At 40.3% G+C, this 17,848-nt stretch overlaps 1 protein-coding gene across 1 annotated transcript in view; it reads left to right on the top strand.

The window, feature by feature from the left end:
- Positions 1 to 17,848, top strand: part of upp1 (uridine phosphorylase 1) — a 48,957-nt gene that overhangs the window by 18,836 nt on the left and 12,273 nt on the right. The window contains exons 6-8 of the mRNA XM_034174937.1: positions 6,507 to 6,716; positions 6,831 to 6,977; positions 7,064 to 7,240. Of these exons, the coding sequence (XP_034030828.1) occupies positions 6,507 to 6,716; positions 6,831 to 6,977; positions 7,064 to 7,215 (509 nt within the window). The 3' untranslated portion in view covers positions 7,216 to 7,240. The remainder of the gene's footprint in view (positions 1 to 6,506; positions 6,717 to 6,830; positions 6,978 to 7,063; positions 7,241 to 17,848) is intronic.

Here is a 17,848-nt window from a genome sequence, read left to right as displayed (position 1 = left end):
TGATAAAAGTAGGGAGGAGCCATTTTAAGAAGCCTAATGCGCGTTCACATGGGGCGCGACATGAGCGACAGCAGTGACAGGTTGCATGTAATCCCTATTGAATGACGCGTTTTGGCGCCAAGTCATGCAGCGCGATGCGATGGACGCGAATGAAGCGACGGAGTGAAGCAGTTTTGAGCGATTGGCTCCTCCCAAAGTTGAAAAATCTGAACTTTTTCGTTTTGTCACGCTGCGATGACCAATCAGGGACTGAATATGTAGTGACGTGGACACAGGCTTGGTGCGGAACGGAATACATGTAACTGCGGTACGTAATTAGATACAAAAAGATAACTGTATTCCGCTACAGTTACAGAACAAAAGACATATTCAGATTACAGGTATATTTAGTAAAAATGGGGATTATTTTGCTGGATTACAATTATAGTGCATTTTATGATATTATCTGTGTATAATATATATTTTTTCTTTGAAACGAAAACGTCCCTTCATGGACAGCGACATGACGTCTCCTAACGGCAAAATATGATGAAGTACCCGGATGTTAATGCATTTTCAATGGAGATCCGCGACTGAACACACTCAGAAAATGCTCGCAAAATACGTGTTAAAATGCCATTTTGACCTGGATATTGAGCCAATAAAATGACATTAAATTATGTCAGGAAAGTATTAAACATACTTGGACACACACACACATTCCCAAATATTAGTGTTGAAAGTGACACAGATCTGCGCTGTTCAAGCTGCTGAGCTGAGGCGTCCTGCTGCAGCAGCTGCTGTGTTCAATGCAGCGCGGCTCCTAAAACCATTACAATACATTTATATACATATTTTTTACACATTTATCCTTTATTGACTGAGTTTTCATTCATAAAGTCAGTGGTGGTGGGTGTCACATCTCTGTGTTTGGGTGTGATTGTGAGCAGCACAGCGCGGGTCATTATAATCTCATTATTTTAAGGTGCAAATTAAAAAAGAAATCCCCAGTCTTGTCGAACAATTTTAATCACTAACGACAAGTATTTTAACTAGACATTGGTCTAGCAGTGGAAAATACAAGGTCTGTCCAAAAAGTATCGGACCTTTTTATTTTTGCAAAAAACCATATGGATTTGAATCAGGTGTGATTGCATCAGCCAAGCTTGAACCTTCGTGCGCATGCGTGAGTTTTTTCACGCCTGTCGGTTGCGTCATTCGCCTGTGAGCAGGCTTTGAGTGAGCAGTGGTCCACCTCTCTCGTCGTCTAACTTTCACAGAAAAGGCAGAAGGCGTGGACATCAGCCACTTATCAGCACATTCTACTGTTACAGGAGTTTTTTTCATGGAAAGAGAAGGGGAGGATTGCGCCACCATGCCGCTCATGGCGCGGGACAAAACCACCTCCGTGTTGGTCTTACAGGACGGCTTTCAGATGGCTTCCGGTTGCTTTTCAGTCATGTGAGTATCCGAGAAATTGTGCATGAGCTGGACATGCCCCAACATGTCCTGTGAGGCTTCATCACGGCGGTGCTTTGCGCCATGCGGCTTCCGCCGCGATGCGCGAGTTCCTCCGCTCCTCTTTCCATGACAAAAACTCCTTGTAACAGTGGAATGTGCCGTTCATTCTAAACTGGACGCTCTCTCGATCCAGTATGTCGTCTGACTAGCACAGGAATTGGTGAATAGATGTGGACATCAGCACTTTTTCGGCACATTGAGACAGACGTGCGGAGGAATCGTCGCTGAAAGCCATCTAAATTTTCCGAATGGTGTCCAGCTGGAGGTCTCTCACATGATGCAGCAAAGCTCCAAATCGTTCAGCATTTATTCGCAATAAAATCCGACGAGAGGGGTGGACCACTACTCACACAAAGCCTGCTCACAGGCGAATGACGCAACCGACAGGCGTGAAAAAACTCACGCATGCGTCACGAAGGTTCAATCTTGGCTGATTGCAGTCACACGTGATTCAAATCCATGTGGTTTTTGCAAAAAATAAAAAGGTCCGATACTTTTGGACAGACCCTCGTTATCAACTAGACATAAGTGAAGAGTTAATGGTCTGTGTCATCGGGCGATACAGGTACGGCAGGAAACATACAGCTGTTTATCATCCAAATATCACGGACAAAGTGACAAGAAGATCCAAACCCACTTACTTATGGAAAGAATATTGTCTCCTTTGTTCCTCCGTTTGTGGCTTTGCAACATGCGCAGCTTTCGGCATATTCCACCTGTTTCTTGAACTTCTATGCACGCAAGTCACTAACTTGCCCGGAATTAAAATGGCGATCACGCCTCCTTACTGACAGTATTTACTTAATGGTTTTCATTATGCTGTTCTTATTTTGAAAGTTCAATAAGTGGACTGATATGTTAAACATGGTGCGAATGCCATGTGAAAGAGTAAAGTCAGATCATTTTATGTTTACTGAACAAGTAGTAGACTTTCTTTTTTGTTTGTATATTGTTCTGCAAGCCACTTTTTATTACAAATTCATCCGCACACACCTGAGTTTTCATTATCCTTCATTTGTTTGGCATGTTTTGTTTAAACTTTAGCAGGTGAACACTGGGTGTGTTTAAAACAATATTGTGGTGCTCTTAATTCATAATGTGAAGTAAAACAGAGCATGCCATGTAAAAGAAACAGTTTTATTTTTGCTTAATAAACTGTACTATGTAGTCAAGACTATTTCTATTAGTTTCTTTTGTCTGTATTAGCATATTTGATATTGGAGTAATCCAGAAGTAATTGAAAGTATCAAATGACATTACTTTAATATTATGGTACTGGATTACGTTACTGATTACATTTTTCAACATGTAACTAGTAACTGTATCCGAATACATTTTTAAAGTAACCCTCCCAACCCTGCGTGGAGATGTCTGGAGTTTGACTGAAGATGTGAACATGTGCTGTATCTGGTAGCCAGCCTGTGAGCAGGACTTAGTTTCTTTTGTCCTTTATTTCACAATTATGACAGAGTTTTTGGAGTGAGCAGCAGCTCCACAGCAGCGGGGAGCGGAGTTTCTTTCTCTTCTTATTTTACGTGCGCGCGCGAGCGAATCGTCCCTGGAGATTATTTTACTTAACTACACAGATGTATAATAAACAAATGGTGACTGGTTTCTAAACACAATTATGACAGAGTTTTTGGGGAAGACCGAGGAGCAGCCCCACAGCAAGCAGCTGAGTTTTTTTTTTTTTTTATTGTTTACATGTGCGCACGTGAACGGGACAGGAGGTCCTCAAACTGGGTCCTGCAGAGGCGGAAGGACCGCTGCAAGCGGGCGTCATCCAGACGCAGCTCCTGCAGCAAATAGTGATACTCCCTGAATTGGAATGACTTTTGTCAGCTTTCCACAACAACTCACTCCGTGTGACAAGGTCCGTCATGTTAACTTGACTGACAACCGGAGCTGGCAAGCGGAATGGAAGCTCCTCTATTGATGACACACCGGGGCAAATTTTTGCAGCAAAAGCAGAGCGACACACTGGGCGATGGAGGCGTGTCCAACCAGCCACGCGACCCCCCGCGAATTTGTAGCGGTCTGATCGCGCCGGTGGAACGGTCATTAGGTTTTCTTAAGCAGACAAGATGGCAGAAAAGACAGAGAGGAAGGAGATATATTCTCCATATGTAGAATGACAGTGATTCAGTAACATGCTACTGGCTTGATGGTGCAGGGATAATGTTTGTGGTTGACCTCATCATGAATGAGCTTACTTTTCCCACCCAGTGTAGTAACGTAATAATGCCTATATATATATATATATATATATAAAATATAGGGTGTTATAACTATACTGTTTTTGTTTTTTCTTTATCTGTTTGCACTGACACTGGAGAAGGTCTCTCCAGTGACACTGTACATTTTGCATAATGACAAATTCTATGCTATTCTAAACTCTATAACATTAATACATTTATTAATATCAAAGTAAGTGATGTCAGCAACCAAAACCTAAAGCCTAAAGTCACCCGTTTGAGAATAACGTCGCTTGTGTGCTGCAATCTCAGCACATACCACTGCTTCTCACACTGCTGCCTGTGTGCAACTACCAGGCATGAGGATTAGACATAACAATAAGCTAATCAATATAACTAACATGTTTTCCGTGGGGAGCCAGGGGCTCTAGATTGAGTACTGTTTATAAAATAGGTTGCTGACATTTTTTCACAGGTGGTAATAAATTATCTAACGATTCTATGAGTTGGAATGATGTGTGAGTCCAGAATAGTGTTTAGAAGGACTCAACCCTTTTTTTCCAGTTAATTATATAATGTTTTATGTTCATTTACTGTTTTAATGTATTTATACATTGTTTAGGTTCTTGTTATATTATACACACTATTAATATTATTATTTTTATTGTTATTATCAGTATTATTATTATTTTATTTTATTATTACTTCTATTTTGTAATTTGATTTTTAAATGGACCACAACAGAAATAAGTGTTTTCACTTTCTTGTGTCATCCATGTATTTTTAAACGGATTTACAATTATATTAGGTACTTACAATGAAGCCTTGGTTCCACCGAATAATAATCCATGAATAATGAGCCATGCATGGGTGTGTCAGCGATTATTTGAAGAATGATCCATGTTTTAAATAGTCACGTATCCCAATGTGCCTCTCTGTACCTTGCATGTGCCTCTAGTGAGCCATGACCACCTGTCTTTGAGGCCCATCCAGCCTCAGTGGCTCGTGTCGCCACATATGATCCACGTCAAGCCACATATAATCCATCTAGTGCCATGATAATGCGACGTTGCTCGACATTTAGGCATGGGTTTGGTCCAACCCTCCAGCCCTCCCACACTTGTTCCCTTTTCAATTCACAGCATCCATTCAAGATGTTGTCACATTTTTTTAAACGCATTCCAAAAATATATGCTCCAGTACAGTCTGGCGGGTGTGCTCCGTGTGCCAGGCTGCTGTCCACCTTTGTTCCAGAGTCATTAAATGCACCAGACCAGGTAGAATCGAAACACGGGTTCCTGGACTGCCGCCTCTGTGCTTCCTCTCGCTGGCTTTATTTCTTTGACACCATGATCCACTTTTAACTTTGTGTTTGTCCATTTGTGTCTGTAAAATCGCTCTTTTGTGCGCATGCGCTGCTGTTCTGCATTTCTGGACAGCCGCCTCTGCGCTCCTTCTCACTGGCTTCCTTTCCATCCGTGGCTAACTGGCTTTATTTCTTCTGCGGCTTTAAACACACAGTCATTTTCACACTGTGATACCACTTTTAACTTTGTGTACATCGGTTTATGTCTGCAAAATCGCTCTTTTACGTACGCTGCCATTCTACCTAAATTCTCGTTTTGAGTGTGCATCATTGAGTCAGTGCGCACACACAGTGGAGCTCCTGATCCATTAACAAGTTATTAAATCTATCATAGACATACTTTTACAGTTGATTATATAGAATGAATGAACATCCAACTGTTTACCAAGCTATTAAAATAAAAACATTACGAATAATTACCTTTTAGCTGCTTAAAATCTGTTCTCCACTTCATGGAACAGGAGAGAGAGGGAGGAGGAAAAAAGCAGGTGGACTTGTGTGCACAAGAGGGCTGAGCCAAAAATAGCCCCTCCTGGTCTTCGTAGCTAGTAGGCGCTTGGATAATGGGCTTTTATAGCCATGTCTGCACCACACACATGCCTCTATAATCCTCGTTAGTCCTCGTAGTAACTAGTACACAAACTGCCCCACGCTGTTGTTGCTAAATTTTGAACATCTTGAAATTAGCGCCACGCTCAGAGATGAGCCTCGTTAACTGAAGATAATGCCTCTAAGAGCCACTCAGAGCCACCATTCTCCCACGATAGTTGAATAAACCCTCTCGTAGCAAAAAAGACATGCTGCGTGACTCATTAGTCATCCTTCATTATTTAGTGGGTCCAGGGCTTTACTAAATGAATTCACATAAGCAAGCACACAGACTTTTAATATATAGATAATCAGCATGTGATTGAGGTAGGTTCAAACATTGTCAAGCTGTGTAACAATTAATTTAATTTTGCTGAGTTTCATCATCATAACATTAAATTATTTTCACAGTTACACTTTTTTAATGCAGTGCAGGTTATATGATTGGTTGATTTCACTGTCCATTCATAGCTACGAGCGCAGAGCGCATTTGTTTTTTTTTCTTTCTGTGACAACCAATCACAGCTCTTAGAAGACGGCGTCATACCTAGCGACTGGGTCAACTCAGCCTCTTTGCAAAGATAGAAGTTTATGTCCTCTACTTGCTCAGAGGTGCTCTCAGAAACCTCTTGGAGCTCTAAGATTCCTTGCCAGGAAATTTTAGGCTAAGTTAGGAGCACTTTGAGAGGACTTTGAGTTGCTTTGCAAATACGGGCCCTGCGCTAAAATGATTTTGAAGCCATTATTTGAAGGTAAAAGTTATATCTGGTTTTAATCTAAGTGCATAGTCAATGCTTGGTAATCTATGTCAAGAGTGTTTAAACATTGTATCTGTTTTCCCATTTTTTGGTTTCCAGGGCTTGAGCCCGGTACTGTTGTTGTCACCAAGCAGGCTGTGGATGCTACCTTTGTCCCCAAGTTTGAGCAGATGATTCTGGGAAAGATGGTGGTGCGCAGTACAGATCTGGACCAAAGCTTGGCTGATGAGCTGTTGCAGTGTGGAAAGGAGCTGAACCTCTTTGAGGTGGTCATCGGTAACACCATGTGTACACTGGATTTCTATGAAGGTATGACTTGTGCCACCTGTACAATTAATTTATTCATCTTTTTTTTTCTTCAGTCATTGATGTGCAGTAATATAGAGAGAGGTGCAACAAAGCTTTTGTTACCTTTCCACGTAGGGCAAGCCCGTTTGGATGGAGCTTTCTGCTTCTACACTCAGGAGGATAAGCAAGACTACCTTAAAAAAGCCTGTGAGGCAGGAGTGTGCAACATCGAAATGGAGTCCACAGTTTTTGCCGCTATGTGCAAGATGAGTGGAATACGAGGTAAGAAAGGACAAAAATAAGCTGAAATCACCAGAATTTTATTCCATTTCTTGGAGTTTCCACTGTGTCTGTGTTGTCCTCTGAAGGTGCTGTGGTCTGTGTGACCTTACTGGATCGCCTTAAAGGAGATCAGCTGAGCAGCTCTCATGAAGTTCTTCACAACTTCCAAAAACGTCCTCTGATACTGGTTGGCTCGTACATTAAGAAGAAACTGAATGCCACCGCAGCACACAACTGAGTGAAACATTTATTGTGTACTGTGTATTGTAATGAATAAATGAAAATGTATGCTATTTTACTCATAATTAGCTTTGCATGCTAACAATGCTAAGAGTTACCAAACTGAATAAAAGGTTTTGTGTTCATTATTTTCAAAAGGTAGCAATTGTTTAAAAGTATGTATTCTTGGGATAATTCAGGGGTCTCCAGTGACCTTGCGCTCCCCGTCTCTCTTATCCCACGTGTCCGTTGATTTGAAAGAACGTTTTGACCAGTTATTTAAGTTTGAACATAATTACTCTGAGGGCTTAGACCACCACTCAGAGATTTATTGAACAGAATTTAAATGTCACAGAATTTAACAGAATTTAAGTTTTACAGAATGAGTGAGATAAACAAAATCATACCCAGAAGTTCTGAGGCTCCCTAAAACTGAGAGCTTCCAATCCGCCATCTCGTGTTCCAGCAACCTCTCAGCAAAGAGGAACCCCAAACAGTTTGGCTCTGTTTTTATACTCCTCTGTCTTCCTATGCTAATATAATGATTCATGCTAATCTTAGGCGTTGTCCTTCATCTGAGTGGTCTTCATCCCTCTTCGTAGCATTGGTCCTGCCCACACGCGCTGTGGAGTGTTCTTGTTTCCGCTTTCTCCTAAAGTGACACTTGTGCCTAAACTGATAGGAACTTGCTTTGGGCCAGAAAACTACAAACTGAAAGGCTGTCAGCAAGTCTCATCACACAGTTGTACCACAAAGATATTAGCACATCTCAAAATTGCACAATAGTCTAAGAAACTCAAAATTGCACAATATTCTAAGAAACTCAAAATTGCACAATATTCTAAGAAACTCAAATATTGCACAATATTCGAAGAAATTCTAAGTCTCATCATACCCATGTATCAAGTTTAGTCACCTTATCTGACTGTTTATGGTCAGTACTGGCACCCTCTTCCATATGCTGTTTGCAACATATAGGTGTTTCTCAATATATCTTCAGGGCCTCACTGAAAAAGGGACACATCACATTTACAACACTTTGATAATGATTATATAAGTAAATCATCTTTATAACAGCTAAACTAATACTTGAAGCATAAGCAAATCTTAAAACAAAAGCAAATGTAATCATAAATATACCTTTAATTTGGTACACACAATACACAATTCAAAAGCATACAAACATATATTTCAAAAGTATTTGAACATATAGATATCATGTAATTAACCTTAGCTATTGGTTACGTGTTTAATAAGCTGTGATAAATATTGATCACTATGAGCATATGAGTAATATATTCTTCAACAGCAACAAGCTCTATTAATATATAAATGATCACTTCCAAACATTAGAACACACTCATATATGTAACAATATATTCTTGGCTCAGTAAAAGATAATAATAGGATGATTCTGAATGGGGGGAGCACAAATGGTTAATGCATATTTTAGTACATTTAGGATATACGTATTCCTTCAGTATACCATACAGGTTTAAATGAACTAGTTATTGTATTGAATGAATGAAGCTGAATAGAGTGTATACTTGTGCCATAATGTGTTTAAGGGTTTTATCATGATGTCGAATGAAAATGTGTATGCCTATTCTTTGATGGGTGTTCAACTGATTTATGATGGTTTTGAAATGATACAGTATTTTGATTAATGATTCAAATATGTGCTTATGATGAATTGTATTGAACATGTTGAACTGCTGACAGGTTTGTTGACTGTCAAATCAGTAAAGTATTTTGGTTTAAGGTTTTCATAAGTAACATATGCTTAAGTAGGGTGTAACATGTCAGACCAGTGGCGGTCCTAGAGTGATTTACTCCCCGGGCGAAACCCCCTGCATGCCCCCCCCCGCGCACTAACGTGGCCACCACCTCCGCCCTACCACCCATGAAAACACTAACTTCATCCAGAACACCCACAATCCCACAAATTAACTCACAACAGCTATTTTCAAGAACAAATTTCCAGTTTTAATGACTACTGCAGTAACAAACACAAAGAAATTGGCACAGTCTAATGTGTCATCATCCATGGACTTATCTGCAATGATCATCTAAAACGTTTGCAGGAGGGCATCATAATTGTTTGCCACAGTACTCACTATCCGTGATGTGAAATTCCATCGAGTAGGAGCATTTCTGGGCAACCTTGAGCAGCCTGCAGACTCAAGAAAAGACATCCTCTTTGTGGATTTTGAGAAAAATGTGGCAAACCCAGAGAGTGATGCAAAAAATATTCTGCACTCAGATAAGCATTTAGCCCCCTGAGACAGAACCAGATTCAGTCTGTGTGCATAGCAATGCACAAACATTGCACTGGGGGCTATTGCTTTAACTTTGGCCTGCAAACCATTGAGAGCTGAAGCCATGACAGCAGCCATGGCTTCTTCGTAAGGAAGACTATCAAATGGCTTCGCCAAAATCCGGTCCACAACATTCAAATTGTCTGCCATTATGCGCAGCTTGCTACCTAGCTAGCTCGCTAGCTGGGACTGGCGCGAGGTTAGTGTGAAGTTTGTCCGCCTGTGAGTGCTTTGTGACGGTGAAGGAGCTCAGCAGCACCCACTGCTCCGTAGGGACAGAAACTGCGATAGAAGTCAGAAAGAGTGATAGAAGTCAGTCTCCAAACACAAGCAGCTACAAAAAAAAAAACCACACCAGAAATAGAAGCTCGATTTGTCGCTAGTCATTTTTAACAAAGAAAATGCCAAGGATTAGGAAAGTCTCCAGTTCAACTCAGAAAAGAATGAAAATGCTCCCACGGATGTTTACACCAAAAGATCGCTGATTTGCTCATTTCGCTGTCAATCAAAAAGGGATTCAGCTTCAGACAGATCATCCAATCATCATGCAGAAGCTGAGTGTCTGGGCCGGCCGAGGCCAGCCCACTGCCCCATAGACCCCCAGACACGCTGAGCGTCCGATGGGCGGGACAAAGCCCAGTATTTATCCAATGACTCGTCTCGTTTTGCTGCAGTCTTTGCTTCGCTACTGTTTATAGCACTGTGAAGCTGCGGGAACAGTGTTGCTAGATGTACGATAATTATCGTATTTGTACGATAGTTTTGCCCTCTGTACGATGTACAATCAATAATGGGAAAAAATCCAAAATGTACGATAATTTCAGTTGGTTGCTCAAAAGCATTTCTCTCTGACACCCAAGAATCATTTCGCAGGCGTTGCACTCAGACGGCATCAAAGACACAGCACACACAGGGCTGCTGCTAGCTTTGGCCGGCCGGGGACGTCATTTGAAAGCCCACCCCCTCTCCATACAAAGTAACGAGTTCCCAATTCTCGGCCCTGCCCCTCCCTCCCTGGGCCCGAGACAACTGACCTGTAATATAGACTGTTTTGGCTGCGCATGCGCACATACGTAGCTTAGCCCACCCCCGTCACCATTGGAAATAAAAAAAAAAACAAAAAACGCTAAAATAACTACGTTGTATGCGTTTTGTTTGTGTACGATAATTTCTCCCAAAATACGATAATTTTGAGGTTTTGGTATGATAGTTGCATATTTCCTATCTGGCAACACTGTGCGGGAATGAGTGAGAGGAAAGCCACCATGGGACGGGAAGGTGGGGGCGCCGCTCTGCCATAACGTAAGGTAACCACGAACCCCCCATCAGGACAACCCACCCCGTTTTTTTTTTTTTTTTTTTGGACCGTTTATCTTTTCCGTGCTGCCCCCCCTGCGATGCCGCTCCGCCTCCAGGACCGCCCCTGTGTCAGACATTGGTCATTTTTAATAAAGTCATGACTAATGCCTGACATGATGTTTCATGATATGTTCAAAGGTCATGAGGTCAAGATGTGTGCTGAAAATAATATTGTTGCCTTTGTTTTTAATCAAATGCTTTGTGCATTTATGTTTGAACTATGCTGATCAATAATGAACAAGTTGAGTGACTGTATTGTTCAAAATTAATTGCTGCTTCTGCATTCTGTAAAATGTAAGTGATTTCATACTTTGACTGTGTGAAAGAACTTTGCTTCTAGAGGGAAAACAATGACTGAGTTATTTGTTATCGGAGAGGCAACCTAGAAAGTGTCTGGAGAGACACAATAACACCACTGAACTGAACACATGGACCTGTTCTAATACGGAGTTGAAAACAAGAAAACAGTGATTCTTTATTCTACATTAATTAATTACACTTACCGCAAAGGTAAGTGGGGGTGTATGTGCTGACAAACCTCTGCACCGGGCGATTATCAAATCAGTTTCCATCGTAACGTTGGACTTTTAAGGATTAACAACAATGCCTGCCTTATGGAGTTTTTTGTTATGTTTGTGCTTAGACCGAGGACGTGTGGGACTTGGAGCCCCGCCCGGACAGATTGACCCCACCCGGAAGCGAACATTTGCAAACAAAACAAATGTTCATAGAATGTTTGTTTACTGTTCAGCAAGTTTGCGAACGTTCATGTAATGTTTGTGATGTTTGTCTAATGTTTGCATGGAGGCAAAAATTTGCGAACATCAACGGAACGTTCATAGAATGTTCATTTGCTGTTCAGCAAGTCTGCGAACATTCATATAATATTTGTGATGTTTGTCTAATGTTTGCATGGAAGCAAACAGACAAACGTAAGGAAACATTTGCAAAAATCAAATGTTCATAGAATGTATGCTTGATGTTCAACATTCACATAATGTTCATGTTGTATGTGTAAAGCTTGCCTCTAAATAAAAGTGTATATGTGTGTGTGTGTGTGTATATATATATATATATATATATATATATATATATATATATATATATAAAATGTAAAAATTTCACATTATAGGAAAACATTAAATATCAATTACGGCATACAGAAAGTTAATGTTGGACTCCATTTAAATTATGTGTGCAAACATAGGTAGAATGAACAGTAGGAAATAATTTAAGTACTCTACCATGGTAACCAAGAATTTGTCCATTTATGATTTATTCAGGCCTACTGAATATACTGTATAATTTCAAGATTACTGTAATAAACTGACAGAGCTAACTCCGAAACATCTTGGTGCAACTTGCATAAACATGCACTCTGTTAATTGGAATATTAATTTTTGCAAAATAATTTACATCACTACAGACTGTGGTTGTCAGCTACCAAAATATGTTTTTTATGGAAACAGATTGCAATGGCATCTTATTATCCAGATGTCCCACAGACCTGAGTTACATACATTTTGCCAAATTTTAAAAAAGTCTATCTTTAGCATTTTTGTAAATAAGGAAAAATACATTAAAGTTATTAAAAACTGATTTACAAAATAATGTTTTCAACATGCATGAGCAGGAAGCATTGACATTTAAATAAAACAGCTCACAGACAATATTTTTTACTGGTCACTTCACAACTTGCAGTTCAAACGTTTTTAAACAAACATGCTGAACATGAGATGAATGTAGCAGTCACACATGTTACAGTGGCAGAAATCAACTCGATTTCACATTTCCAGAATGAACATTTGTCCAGGGTTTAGTGTTTCACTCAGGCCTCATTTGAGGATGACTTCATGTCACAGTCGAACAGTGTTTGGTGGGAATTGTTACCACATAATTGTTACAACATATTTCTTGCTTTCTGATTCCTTTAATATCAGCTGCTTAATTCATTTGCATTTGCAGTGAGGCATGATATTATAATTATCCAGGGTAAAACATGTACATTGTACACAATATAATTGTAAGACCTGGATACAATCATTTATGTATGTAAAATGCAACATACTCATTCTGGTAAAAAAAAAATAAAAAAGCATCAGTGATCATTGTGTATAATTTCCTGTAATCACATGATACATTCAAGTATTGCCAATTAAGTTAACAAATTTCTAGCATAAGTGTTTGGTTCCTTCATGGTTAAAGGTAAAGCCAGAGCAGGTTTATCAGCTCAGAGAAATGCTGTCTCACAAAACTACTGTAATAATTGGGTCAGAACGTCTGAAACACTATAGTGCTTTATTTTAAAATATGTTTGACCAACATTATCAGAGGATACAATTCAAATGAATTCATTTTATTTAAAGTAGTTTGTGTACATCTATTTACTATTAAATTATTTTGTTAATATGCTTGCTGCTTCACAGTTGCTTGCAGTGCTGCTCACGCACCAGTTGGTGGCAGTAGTGCACCGAGTTGGGTTAAAAACCGCTGTTTAACAGAGCAGAAGAAGAAGACTTAGCTGAGTTGCAGCGCTCATCTCCGTTCTGTTTTAGCAAATAAAAGTTTGTGTTCCACAAGTTAATTTGCTTGTTCAGTCTCTATACTGTGATTAAGAGACCACTGAGAGCAGAAGAGGAGACTAACGCTGGACGCTCGTCGACTGGGATTCCTAACAAAGAACCACCACATAGTTATCTATGAGGTAGCAGCTAGCTTCAAATGGCTGGGCCTTTGTGCCGTGATATCGACGCTGTCATTATCAAAAGAAGGTAACGGAACTTGATGTGAGCACAAATTCGTTTTAGCCAGAAATAACAAAACTTGCTTGAAGCTTGATTATGCCAGCCATAGATTAATGGGAACCAAACCAACACATTTTTGAGTAGCACAGAGCTAACGTTAGCCACAGAGAGGCACAGGCCTAATTAATATTTTGACTAAAACATGACTAAAATATATACTCTCTTTTATTAGGTGTTGACGCATTTGAAATTTAAGTAATGTCAGTGCCCAGAGGGAGACTTTTTGAAGATAAGCTTGTGATATTTATTTTTGGATTATTGCTTGTTTCCCCCCCAACAGCAATCATGCCGGCTGCCATAAGAGTTGTTGAATCAGTGAATCCTCCATCTGATCAGTGGGTTGAGTGTGTGCCTGCAGTTGATTCACATCAGCCCAATTATCCCGAGGTTTGTACTATAATGGTTAAATAAGATTGTATAGTGTCTTGTGCCAGTAGATTCTAAAATTCATTTTCAGCAAGCAAAATATTCAAACATTTCTGGCAAGAAATACTGAGTAAAATCTGTCAGTAATGAAGTTGTATATGCTAACTTTCCTTCCTTAAATAATTTACAGGCCCTGTTACTTAATTAACATATTTATTTATTGATGATATAAAGTTTCAGAATTTATTATATAAAAAATTCTGTGTCCCTTGCATAATGTTTCATTTGCATAGTGTGTGCATACTGTCTATGGTACCATACACTTGAAACATAAGGACTTATATGCTGTATTACTGAGGTTTACCACCTTATCTGGGTTGGAAAAACTGACCTGTGCCAACAAAAAAATTAATTTTTGGAGATTCTTTTGGAATAGACCTGAGTAAGCACCAGAATGCATTTGAGATTTCACATTTTTCTGGGGGATAACCACCAGACCCTGCCAGGGAATTTTCAAGATCTTTCAAGTTTTTTTTCCCATAGCTCACTTTCATCACTCAGTTCATTCACAGATTTGTCCGTGCTCATGATGAAAGGTCAACAGCATTGGCTTAATCATTTGTGAAGCGTAGGATTTAATAAAAAAAGTGGGAACTTCTGTATTAAGGTTGTAACATGTGGATCTATATACAATTTGTGTTCCAGGAGAAGCAGAATGACATCATTCACAGTATCGAACAGCTGAATGACAAAGTAGATGCACTACATCCTTGGACCATCCCTGAAAGTGTAGGTTCCCAGACATACCAGGAGAGAGAACAATGTGGACGCTGCTGACACGATCATCCGAAGGTTGGCCAGCTAAACCAGAAGTGTGTGCTTGAGCCAATTACAAGCAGTGCCTGGAAGTAATGGGGCTTCCAGTAAAGTCACTCAAAGAAGTGTTAATGTTTTCTGTTTGTTAGATCCTCTTCAATAAAGTTTTGCCTTTTTTTTTTTTTTTTTAACAGTGTATTATAAACATGCTGTATTTATGGAAACTAGTAACTAAAGGGCCTTTCACACTGCATGCTTTATACGCGTCAGGCAACAACTCCCAATGTGTCGTCAGTCACGTTGTGTCAACGCCTCCCTATGCCCTGACGCGACGCATGCAGCAGGGGGGTGGAGATTTTCATTCTGATTTCTTTTTTTTTTTTTTTTTTTTTCCCCCCCCAGAGGAAAGCTGAATGATTGCCATGTTGTATATGTGTCGATGAACCAAGAAAAAGCTTTAATATAGCAATTTGATTTCACAATCAAATTAATTTTTGGGTTAAAAACATTTGCAAGGATTTTTCTTTAGAAAACTGCTCTGTATAAATGAGCAGTCCTGTAACATGTTTCTGTTTTGTAGAGATCAGTGGTTTCTGCCACGAGTCTTCCATGTTTGGACCCAACGCGTTTCTATTGGACAGTGCGAAGCTTTGTCACAGTTCAGAGTGCCAAAAGTTGTATTGGGTTGAACTTTGAACGTCATTCTGTTGACAAGCAGGAATGCGCACACTCCTGGTAGAAGCATCTGTTTAGCTCACCTTTTGACACGACACTTCTAATGCCTGTAAAAAGCTACGTGTTTCATTGAAAATAATGCTTTCTAGACTGATTTGTGATGCCTCTGACACTTCCAAGCATGCGGTGTGAAAGGCCCTTTACACAAATAGCGTTTGGTACAGAGGAATAATCATTTTTGTCTGATCTGCTTTCACCTGTGTGGTATACCTAATTGATAACTAAACTGAGAAAATTCTGGAAGCAATATAAACAGCTTGTTAAAAATATAGGGCCTGTCCAGTAAGGTGTTGAATTGAATACCAGTTATGACCATGCCGCTCAAATTATACAGTATCTGAACAGGAAAGTATATATAATTGCTTATGACTAACAAAGGAAATTTTGAACTTGCAGCTCAAGAGTGCTAATGACAGACTTGAGGGCGAGGACAAGTGAGCCAGGCACCAGAGGAATGCCCTAATCAATACCTTGACTGCATACACCCCTGGAATGGAACAAGAGAAGAATACGGTAACAAGCATTGTCAGGGACTGCTTGTACGCTACGGCTCCCGTTTATCTTTGGCAGTGCTTCAGCAGTCAGGGCAAGTCAGGAATCGTCAAAGGCAGCCTTGCCAGGGACATGCCACAAATTTAGTTGTTATGGAGGCTGCAATAAATATCACAATTTCTACAATTGTGCCATAATCCAAAGATGTCCTATCCAAGCAGAAGTAGTATAGACAGGACCATCCTGAACTTCTTCCTGACCCAGTTTACAGGTTTGAGAAACTAACAATCTTTTTTTTTTTGGGGGGGGGGGGGTGACACCCAGTCACAGAGAGGCACCGTGACGTCTGGTCTCTCTGTGGCTGCTAATGCAACATGGCAGAATCCGCTACAAAACAGAATAATTTCCGTGTAAATCTAACATGTCTGTCATATATTATGTAAAGCTACTGAAAAACACTTCGAAAACGGAAAACGCTGTTTTCACAACCTGATAACACGACATCTCGCAGACATCAGTGTGCACACATCCTGCATGATGTGTGTACGATGTGCACGATAGTAACTTCCACATTTTTCAGAAGATCATGCATGTGCACATGCATGATCTCCTTTGGATGCCATTAAAATGTCATTGAGTTTATCCTACAACACCAATATAAACATACAGTGGCAAATATATTAGTGATACACAGATAACACAATAAAGGGCATATATATACACTCAACAAAAATATAAACGCAACACTTTTGGTTTTGCTCCCATTTTGTATGAGATGAACTCAAAGATCTAAAACTTTTTCCACATACACAACATCACCATTTCCCTCAAATATTGTTCACAAACCAGTCTTAATCTGTGATAGTGAGCACTTCTCCTTTGCTGAGATAATCCATCCCACCTCACAGGTGTGCCATATCAAGATGCTGATTAGACACCATGATTAGTGCACAGGTGTGCCTTAGACTGCCCACAATAAAAGGCCACTCTGAAAGGTGCAGTTTTGTTTTATTGGGGGGGGGGGATACCAGTCAGTATCTGGTGTGACCACTATTTGCCTCATGCAGTGCAACACATCTCCTTCACATAGAGTTGAAGAGAACACGAACTGGAGTCAGGTCGAGACCCAGATGAGGACGACGAGCATGCAGATGAGCTTCCCTGAGACGGTTTCTGACAGTTTGTGCAGAAATTCTTTGGTTATGCAAACCGATTGTTTCAGCAGCTGTCCGAGTGGCTGGTCTCAGACGATCTTGGAGGTGAACATGCTGGATGTGGAGGTCCTGGGCTGGTGTGGTTACATGTGGTCTGCGGTTGTGAGGCTGGTTGGATGTACTGCCAAATTCTCTGAAACGCCTTTGGAGACGGCTTATGGTAGAGAAATGAACATTCAATACACGAGCAACAGCTCTGGTTGACAATCCTGCTGTCAGCATGCCAACTGCACGCTCCCTCAAATCTTGCGACATCTGTGGCATTATGCTGTGTGATAAAACTGCACCTTTCAGAGTGGCCTTTTATTGTGGGCAGTCTAAGGCACACCTGTGCACTAATCATGGTGTCTAATCAGCATCTTGATATGGCACACCTGTGAGGTGGAATGGATTATCTCAGCAAAGGAGAGGTGCTCACTATCACAGATTTAGACTGGTTTGTGAACAATATTTGAGGGAAATGGTGATATTGTGTATGTGAAAAAAGTTTTAGATCTTTGAGTTCATCTCATACAAAATGGGAGCAAAACCAAAAGTGTTGCGTTTAT

Source organism: Thalassophryne amazonica, chromosome 7, assembly GCF_902500255.1.
Source record: "Thalassophryne amazonica chromosome 7, fThaAma1.1, whole genome shotgun sequence".
Lineage (NCBI taxonomy): Eukaryota > Metazoa > Chordata > Actinopteri > Batrachoidiformes > Batrachoididae > Thalassophryne > Thalassophryne amazonica.
The sequence above is the reverse complement of the archived record's forward strand: the minus strand, read 5'-3'. Positions and strand labels throughout refer to the sequence as shown.